The sequence below is a fragment of the Fukomys damarensis genome, unplaced genomic scaffold (assembly GCF_012274545.1).
Source record: "Fukomys damarensis isolate Sample0158 unplaced genomic scaffold, DMR_v1.0_HiC HiC_scaffold_32, whole genome shotgun sequence".
NCBI lineage: Eukaryota > Metazoa > Chordata > Mammalia > Rodentia > Bathyergidae > Fukomys > Fukomys damarensis.
The window spans coordinates 37,756,590-37,766,786 of NW_022900944.1; the positions used below are offsets into that span (position 1 = coordinate 37,756,590).

Consider the following 10,197-nt stretch of genomic DNA (forward strand, 5'->3'; position numbering starts at 1 on the left):
GTCTCAAAAAAAGGGAGACAATGTGTATTTAATTTGAGGAACATTAGAGGGGAAGTTTTATTTGATGATAAATCTTTTTATTATTTTCTTGGATGTGATAAAGAATGTTATAAACAATCCTTTTATTATCTGCTCATATGGAAGCACCTCATACTCTCAACTTGCAGCTATTGTCACTAAACAGAGAAACATATGATAACCTAGTGATTTAATCCCCAAACCTATAAATACCTAAGTTTGGGGTGTATAGTAATCAGTTTTGAAGTACTAAAATGTCTAAGTGGGGAAACAAAGCTGAAGGAACCTCAAAGATGGCATAAATTATACACTGCAGGTAGTAGAAAGAAACATCCCCAACATTTAGTCACAATTTAATTTGACATGTCAGGACATTTGGTTTTTTGTTTTTTGAGACATGGTCTTGCTACGTAGCCCAGGCTGGCCTCGAACTCTTGGCAATCCTCCAGCCTCAGCCTCCCAAGTGCTGGGATTACAGGTGTGTGTCACCACACCTGGCTACGGACATTTAGTTTACAACATTAAGGCGCCCTACAATTGCTTTAAATGCATAACAGATGAGAGAAAAATCAGAAAATATACTAATTTAGTCTACAAATTCTAACTTGGAGTTTGTCAATTTGAACACTATTGGAAATAAGTAAATTCTGATTTGATGTGAATTAACCCTTAGAATGAAGAATCCCATGTCTAGAACAAACTGGTAAGATGGACGGGTCATACGCAGCCTTGTCCCTGGAGTACAGCATTACTCGCAGCGCATTACCATTGTTATCAGTGCTTCTACTTTCTCAATGAACCCAGTTTCAGAATAAAGGCCACAGACATCTCAGCAGCTTCATCCCTGAAGCACCTGCGTTAACAATGAAATGAGACAAAAGGTGATGGTGGCCTGTGGTCAGTGTTCAGCCATTACTGACTCCTGGGTTCTTCAAAGAGGGAGAGAAGGGAAATAAAGAGAGGGATGTGGAACAAAGAACATGGACGCTAAGGCCCTGAACTGTTTACCCGGAAAGAAGGAAGCCTGAGCAGAAGGCTGTGACACCACCAGGCAGCTCAGGGCGTTGCAGTACGCCATGATGCGGCAGCTCCCTATCCGAGACACGGTGAAAATCTTCTGGAAGTGGTACTTATGCTGGCTCTGGCTGGCGGGCAGGGAGTTCAGGAAATGAGCTCCGGAGACCTGGCGTTGCACTGAAATCTGATCCTGTTCCTTCATAAGTTTTTGCAAGTCCTAGAATGAACACAACTTTGTAAATGCAAAGCTTTTTCATTAACATTCCCTTCAAGAACATTATCTTGAGCCTGGTGGGGTGGGTCCACGCCTGTAATCCCAGCACTCGGAGGCTGAGGCAGGAGGACAGCTGTGAGTTCGAGACCAGCCTGAGCTACATAGTGATTTCCAGGGCAGTCTGAACTACATAGTGAGACCCTGTCTCAAAAAACTAAAAACAAAAAACCAAAACATTATCTTGATCTTAGATATCTTGTCTATTATCTGAAAATACTACCATAAATTCTAGAGAACTGAGTTTGAAAGCTTTTTTTTTTTAAAGATAGGATCTTGCTATATAGTCCAGGCTGGCCTTGAGTTCACTATATAGCCCAGGGTGACCTGGTATTTTTGGCAATCCTCCTGCCTCAGCCTCCCTAGTGCTGGGATTATAGACTTGTGCCATCATGCCTGGCTCCCCAGCCCTTTCTTGAAACGATTATCTCATCAAGCTGCCCAGTTGTCCACACTGGGCTTGAACTTGTCCTCCTGCCTCAACATTCCAGAGTAGTGGGATTACAGTATGTGCCACCACACCTAATTTAATTAAATAAAAAATTCTAATTGTAGCCAGGTATGGTGGTGCATACCCATAATCCCAGCACTTGGGAGGCTGAGGCAGGAAGATCATAGCAAATTTGAGGCTGGCCTAGGCTACAGAGTGAGTTCAAGGCCAGCCTGAAGTACACAGCGAGACTCTCTCAAAAAACCAAACCAAACCAAACCAAAATCCGAAAAACCCACAACCCCAAACAAACCAAAAAACCAGACTGACAAAACAAAACAGAGCACAAAACACAATTCTGGTTATAGTAGAATTCATCCTCAAGTGTTTTGGACAAGTGCTGTCATCAGAAAGGAAATGAACTGGTCATAATTATTTCTTAAATAATCTGACAGATCTTATTTATATTTGAGATGAACTTAAATAAGACTTAGGTTTCTCTTTAATTCTTTTTCTTTTTCGGGGGTTTGGAGATTGAACCCAGAGCCTTACACATACTAAGCATACACTGTAGCACTGAGCTGCATACATCCTAGCCCTCCTCCTCCTAATTCTGATTCTAGGTCTGAGTTGAAGGGCACGCTCACCTGGACACGAGTGCGAAGTCTACTGCATTCCTCAGTGAGGACCTGAAGCTGGAGTCGGCACTGTGCAGATTCTAACTCAGCCTGCTTCCTTAACATTTGCTCCTTCACTAAGGCACTGGAACGGGAAAGAGCGACAGGTAAGGATTAGCAAGCCTTCCCATTGAGCTGGGGGAGTAAATTCACTCTCTCACACATATTTAGTGGTAAATACAGCTTAAGAGTGGATAAAACACAAAGAGGAAAAAATCTCTCCACTCCAGAAACACTACAGGAAAACAGCAGGCAGGGCTGAACTCAGGAACCTGCCTGGGCTTTGATGTTCCAGCAAACAGCGATGGCCAGGATGTGACTTGCACCAGGGAATGAAGATTAAAAGAACCATAAGCAAAGGAAGGAACAGAGCCATCTTACTGCTTGAGCTAAGGCAATTACAATAGATTAAATTTCTTAAAAGATTGTTTGCTTAATTAAAATAATAATCTACTGGCCTGGGATTTAGCTAAGTGGTTTCGCAGCCTGCCTTGCAAGATCAGGGTCCTGAGTTCAATCCCCAGTACCCAAAAAACAAACACCCCCCCACAAAATAATAAGCCATTGGTTAGTTGCTCATGAAATACTCAAGTTAAATAACAGCATAAAAAAAAAAGGGCTGGGGCCAGAGGTTTAACTCAGTGGTTCTGCCGCCTGCCTCTCAAGTGCAAGGGTCCGAGTTTGATCCCTGGTACAAAAAAAAAGGCTGAAGTAAAAAAAAAGTATATCGTGGGGGCCAGGGATTTAGCTCAGTGGTACCATGCCTGCCTTGCAAGCATAAGGTCCTGAGTTTGATCCCTAGTACTACAGGGAAAAAAGTACATAGTAAGCAAATGCTACCAAAAGAAGGAGCAATTATAATTAAGACAAAAAGAATACATAGGCAAAAAAAGAGATAATACGTAAGAAAAGGATACATTCACCAAGAGTAACAATTAAAAGTGTGTATGTACCTAAAAAGTTTCAAGATATGAAACACAAAAAACAAGGATATAATTCTACTCCAATGCAATTGCAAAGAAAGAGGTCATGAAAATTAGAAAAGAAAGAGCCAGGCATGGTAATGCATGCCTGTAGTCCTAGCATCTAGGAAACTGAAGCAGGAGGACTACTGCAAGTTCAAGGCCAGCCTGGACTACATAGCAAGACCCTGTCTCAAAAAAAAAAAAGAAAAGAAAAGAAAAGATAAAGCTGCCCTCATTTATTTTCACAGACAATTCAAGAGAAACTACAAATTATTATAGTTCAGCAAGGCTGCTGGAATTAAAAACAAGAAAAATCAGATCAATGGGGCATGGTGACCTGTTGCTGCATCTCAGCTACTCAGGAGGACCCCAAGTTTGAGGACAACAGAGTTAATAAAACAGACAAAAAAAGAAATTCAGGTCAACAACATTCACCATGTACCAGATAACTCATTAGTAAATGCAAAAGGAAAAGTTCATTCCCAACAGTAATTTTAACAAAAATCTGGGAATAAAATCCAAGAATATGAATGACTTTTATAAGGATGCTATATATGTTCAGGGCATGAGAGTTTCACGGAGATGGTAATTTCTCAAGTTAATGTAAGGAATTTAATGCAGTCATAATAAAAATCCCAAAGGATTTTTGCAGTGGTGGGGGGATTGAAATACCAGTGTTAGGCAAGCATTCTGCCACTGAGCTACATACTAACTTGATTTTGTCTTTTCAGCACAAAGAAATACTTGTTGGGAGCAAATGAATAAACACAAAGAGGAAAATTAAAATAAGTCTTTTCCAGTTTATAAAAAAAAAAATCAATCAGGGCTGGGCATTTAGCTCAGTGGTTCTACAGCCTGCCTCGCAAGCACAAGGACCGGAGTTTGATCCCCCATTAAAAAAACAAAACTAGGGGCTGGGGATTTAGCTCAGTGGTTCTGCCACCTGCCTTGTAAGCACAAGGACCCGAGTTCGATCCCCAGTGCCAAAAAGAAAAAAAAAAAAAAAGATAAGCTTGAAAAAAAAACAAAACTAAACAATAATATATGGGCTGGGGACTTAGCTTCGATCCCCAGTACCAAAAAACAAACAAACAAAAATAATATCCTTTCATGTGATAACCTATGTGCACTACTCATTATCAGTGTTTTTTGCTTGTTTGCTTGAGACAGCATCTTGCTATATATATTCCGGGCTGGTCTGGAACTCACATGATTCTCCTTCCTCAGCCTCAGTGCTGGAATGACAGGCAAGTGCAGGACACCCGACAATATCAGTTTTAATGAATGTGTAATATTCCAGCATGTGGATGTGCCACAGTTCACTCAACTAATTAACTCCTTTGGTTTGGATTATTAATAATGCGAAGTTTCATTAAGCAAACCTTTGGACATATCCTTGATTTTTTTTTTTTTTTTTTATTAAGGACAAGTGCCTGAAACAGAATTACCAGACATATCTGTATACATCACCATGTGCAAAATATGAGAGAACCCATATCTCTGAAACTCACAATGATGGATTTTTTCATTCTTTAACATTCCTTTTTTTTTCTGGTTATTGGAAATTGAACTCAGGGCCTCACACTTGCCAGGCAGATGCTGCACTGCTGAGCTACATTCCTGGCAATATTCTTTTTTTTTTTGGGTACTGGGGAATCAAACTCGGGACCTTGCACATGCAAAGCTGGTGGTGAAACCACTTAGCTAAATTCCAGCCCCTCTTAAAGCATATTTTAAGTAATGTTATTAGCAATTGCTCAGGGTCTACAAAATCCTTTTTTTTTTTTTTTGCACTGCACACACAAATTTCACTTATGAGTCACCTGTGGATAGAACTATTTATTATTGTATACAGGTTTAAAATGATGAAAACCAAAAATGGCAACAGTAAAATAAATGTGCCAGATCTTTTTTTTTTTTTTTTTTTTTTGAGATGAAGTCTCACTATACTGCCCAGGCTGGTCCTGAACTTCTGGGCTCAACTTATCTTTCCACCTCAGTCTCTTAAGTACCTGGGATTACAGAAGTTTGCCATTGTGCCAAATCCTCATTTTTAATATTGTATGGAGACAATCCATTCAGATTCCCTTGAGAGGATGATCAGGTATGAATTATGAATAACAATGTAAATCCAGGCTGCAATGATCCCCAGAGATCCCAAGTCACAGGTAGTAAAGTGTCAGACCCACACTAAAAATGCACTCCTACTTTCTTTTCTTTTTGTGTGAGACAGTCTTGCTATATAGCTCATACTGGCCTTGAACTCATGATGTAGTCCAGGCTGGCCTGGAACTCACAGCAATCTGCCTGCCTCACCTGAATGCTGGGATTACTGGTACGTGCCACCATGTCTGTCCTGGACTCACACTTTCTTTTTCAGATGTCTACACAGCACTAAAAGGGAACACTGTAGCTAGGTACACTCTCACCACTTACCTTTTCACACGCTCCTGTTCACTAGTGTCCAATGCTCTCAGGGTTCGGGCATAAAGGACAACAATGTCACTGTGCTTGGCCTTCTTATTGCACTAAAGATTCAATGGGACAAAATTAGTGTGACTGTACAAATCCTGACTTAACACGTTGGGTCCTTAATACGGTCCTTACCTGGGGACATTTCCGTGTTTGACCTTTGAGCCACTTAGAAATGCATCTATATCCAAAGAGGTGGCCACAGCGTAATGCTGAGAGCCGGTGATCCCCAGCACTGGTCCACTGTTCAAAACATATTGTACAAATGTCCCCTTCTTCATCTTCTTCATCCATGGAAGCAGTAGGCAGAGGAGTGCTGGACTTCTGGGGAGACTGCTGAATGAAAATCGGAACAGATTCAAAAGAAATAATGCATAATCAGCTGCCAGGAATGTAGCTCAGTGGCATAGCACTTGCCTGGCAAGTGAGAGGTCCTGAATCTGATTCCTGGTCCCCCCCGCCAAATTCATAATCAGTCTTGATAGGGAGGATTTTTTTTTTTTTTGTACCAAGGATAGAACTTAGGACCTTGTGCTTGTGAGGCAGGCGTGGTGCCACTGAGCCAAATCCCCAGCCTGAGGTGTGTGTGTGGGTAATTATCAAATTAACATAAGTGCACAAGAATCATACAAACCTAAGTGAAGATTGCAAGAAAACTATAAAACCATAAAGCACCTGTCATTTGTTTTTTAGAATAAATTCTGGCAAAATAAAGTATAAGCAATGAGTTCTTTTTTTTAAAGTGCTGGGGATTAAACCAGGCTTTGTATGCTAAGCATTCATACTATCACTGAGATACATCCTGGGAACACTACTTTTTTGTTGTTGTTGTTGTTTTGAGACAGGGTCTCTATGTAGTTGTAAGCATTCATACTATCACTGAGATACATCCTGGGAACACTACTTTTTTGTTGTTGTTGTTGTTTTGAGACAGGGTCTCACTATGTAGTTGAGACTGACCTGGAACTCACTATGTAGCCCAGGCTGGTCTCAAACTCAGTGATCTTCCTGCCTCAGCCTCCCGAGTGCTGGGATTACAGGTGTGCGCCACCACGCCCAGCATTGACTACCTTTTGATTTTATGAAATCCTAGGGTATTTTTTTCCTTCATCAAATAAAGAAAAACAGCTAGCTGTAGAAAGATTATTACTATTTTTTTTGGTACCAGGGATTGAACTCAGGACCCTGCGCTTGTAAAGAAGGCGGCAGCACCACTGAGCTAAATCCCCAGCTCCCGTAGAAAGATATTTTTTAAATGCCTTATCAACTACCAATATCACCAACAATAAATACTAGTAGTAGGCTTGTTATACACTCAAAATTAGGTTATCAACTCAGATATGCCCAGATTGGTGTTAAAATCCTCTCTAATGACACCAAAAACCACTGAGGACAAGAGAAATGGCCATGCTTATACATTAATGACGTAAAGGTAACAATAATACACACATTTTGGGGCAATTTTTTTTTTTTTAGACAGGGTACCCCAGGCTGGCCTCAAACTCACAGCAATCCTCCAGCCTCAGCCTTCAGAGCGCTGGAATTACAGGTGTGTACCATCATGCCTGTCTTAATTTGGTCTTACCTATATGGAAAACACATGTGTTTTTCCTTTGACGCAATCTGTTAGAAATACTGCATTGACACAATCACAAATATTTGCTAAGACAATTGTACAAGGATGTTCAGTGCAGTATGATTTATGTAAGAAAAAAAAAGAGGAAACAATCACGATGCACGTGTCAAGGGAAGGGTTAACTAAAATGTATTTCTATACTCTGGTTTCTCTTCAGATTGTATAAATCTTTCGCCTTCTACTAAAGATTTCGTGGAGAGGAACAATTCTGAGGCTTAACCCAATTTTTTGAGGCCTTCTTTTTACAGGACTAACAAGATGGTCTAAAGAAAAACAGAATAAATCTAAAATTTATTTCTGTGATGGAACACTATGTAGGTAGTACAAGACTTAACTTTATATGTACTGAATGGAAAGCTCTCCAGGATTTAATACACTGGGAATAAAAGCCAGACTTAGAACAAGATACGGTATAATAGAACACCTTTTGTGTGATTTATTTACCTTTTTAGCAGTCCTGGGAACTGAACATTCCCACTATTATTTTTTTCCTTTTGAGACAGTGTTTTACTGAGTCATCAAGTTGCCAAAGCTGGGCTCCAAGTTGTGATCCTCCTACCTCAGCAACCCAGAGTGCTGAGATTACTGGCATGAATCACTATGCTTGGCTGAGTATAATTGTTATTTTTTAAAAATAAGTTAACACATAGTACTCATGTTCTGCTTAACAGTTTATAAAGCACATTGATTATTTGTTTTTTCAATTGATAATATTGTTAGGTAGACAGTACGGGTTATCTTCAAACACCTCAACTTTTTTAAGCATAAGAGAAAGCAGTCACACAAAGAGTAACTGGGATAATAACAGACACCTGCATCTTGTCTACAAAGCCTGAAAGTTTATTTTTTATTTTTTTGGTACTGAGGATATGACCTTGTACTTGCGAGGCAGAAGGCAGTACCACTAAGCTAAATCCCTGACCCTGAAAGTTTCTATTTTAACCTGCAGTCTCCTTTAAAAAGAAAATCCACATGTTGGCACATGCCTATAATCTCAACTACTCAGGAGGCTGAGACAGAAGGATTCCAACTGTGAGGCCGGCTTGGCAAGTTATTTCACTGGCAATGTGCTTGCCTGGCACACGTATACACACACAAATCCAAGCTTTTATTTAAAAAAGGCATATAGGGTCGTGACTCAATCTCCAGCACCACTACTGAGTAAGTAGGAGGATGTTCACATTACCTTTTTGGTGAGGGTCTCATCTTGGCCAATACGTGTAACTTCTTGGTCTTCCAAGACATCTCCTTGTTGTTCTGCCAAGTTGTACACAGAAATGACAGGAAAGATAATATTCAAAAGAAGGTAAATTAGTAGGGAATGCTAGAAGAACGCCTAATTGAGTCAGTCAGTCAGTCTCTCTCTCTCTCTCTCTCTCTCTCACAATGGGGATCAAACTCAGGACCTTGTGCATGAGGCAGGCAAGGCACCACTAAGGTAAATCCCTGGCCAGCCAGTCGATTTTCTTTCTTTTTTTGAGACAGGGTCTCATTATGTAGCCCCAGACTGGCCCAACTCATGGCAATTCTCCCAGCTCAGCCTCCCAAAGGCTGGAATTTCAGATATGGACCACCGCATTTGGCATATTTTATATATTTTGGATATTCTCATAAATGAAATCAGACAGAATAGTATAGTTAACTTACAATTACCCATCACCAGATATAACAAATAATCAACATTTTGCTAATTTATTTTTTTGTTGGTACCAAGGATCAAACTCAGGACCTTATGCTTGCAAGGCATATATGGTGCCACTGAGCAAAATTCCCTAGCCCATGCTAATGTTGTTTCAAGATTCATTCCACTGTTTTCTTTATTTTAACAAACTCTAAAAAAAATTTCACCAATTTTTTAAAACTTATGCAAGGCCAAGGTACAAATTTCCAACAATGAATATCATATTGTATACCTTAAATGTACAAATAATATTAATAAAAACAAAATTTATGCAAGGCCAGTAAGAATTCTTTTTCTCACATACAAACTGTATCATTAATACAACTGACAAAATAAAGATAATCTTTTTTTCTTTTTTTTTGGTACCGGGGATTGAACTCAGGTCCTTGCGCTTGCAAGGCAGGCCACCGAACCGCTGAGCTAAATCTCGGGCCCCGATAATCTTTTAATCTACTACTCAGACATCCAGTTCACATTCAAAATGTCCCAGTAGTGTTAAAGCTGCTCTTGCCAGGCATGGTGGCACATGCCATTACAATTCTCCTTCACCTTTTCTTCTGTCATTTGATTTGTTAGGGAAATCTGGTCATTTGCTTTACGATATTCCCTACATCGTGGATTAGGCCAATTGCTTCCTCAGGATATTGTTTAACTTCTATACACAGTAAATCCAGAGCAGGCAGCGACCACCATAATCCAATTTAAAACATTTCTGGGAGCCGGGGTGGTGGTGAGCAACTGTAATCCCAGCCACTGCAGAGGCTGAGGCAGGATCACTTGAGCCCAGGAATTAAGAGTGAGCTTGGGAGACATAGTGAGACACATTCCATAAACCAAATCAAACTGTCCCTAGTTCTTTTTATCATTACGGGTCTTGCTAGATTGTTAAATTGACCTGGATGGGCTTAAACTTGTGATCCTCCTGCCTTGGCCTCCCAAGCGCCAAGATCACAGGCATGCACCACCACGCCTGTCTTTTTTCCCTTTCCACGCTCAACTTTCAGTAAGCTTTTTTTTTTTTTTTTTTTTT

General features: G+C 40.2%; 1 protein-coding gene and 1 non-coding gene across 4 annotated transcripts in view; one reads left to right on the forward strand and one right to left on the reverse strand.

Moving 5' to 3' along the window:
- The window catches only part of Rfwd3 (ring finger and WD repeat domain 3), a 34,773-nt gene that overhangs the window by 9,822 nt on the left and 14,754 nt on the right, over positions 1 to 10,197 (reverse strand). For 2 of the 3 annotated variants that reach the window (XM_010644403.3, XM_010644400.3), the window contains 5 exons: positions 8,673 to 8,743; positions 5,986 to 6,186; positions 5,815 to 5,906; positions 2,384 to 2,498; positions 1,027 to 1,252 (listed from right to left, as the gene is read on the reverse strand). In XM_010644403.3, coding sequence (XP_010642705.1) covers positions 1,027 to 1,252; positions 2,384 to 2,498; positions 5,815 to 5,906; positions 5,986 to 6,186; positions 8,673 to 8,743 — 705 coding nt within the window. The remainder of the gene's footprint in view (positions 1 to 1,026; positions 1,253 to 2,383; positions 2,499 to 5,814; positions 5,907 to 5,985; positions 6,187 to 8,672; positions 8,744 to 10,197) is intronic. The other variant, XM_010644401.3, reaches the window with a different exon arrangement.
- Positions 7,624 to 7,738, forward strand: LOC117283952. The gene has a single exon (XR_004515001.1). It is a non-coding gene; the product is annotated as a U5 spliceosomal RNA (small nuclear RNA).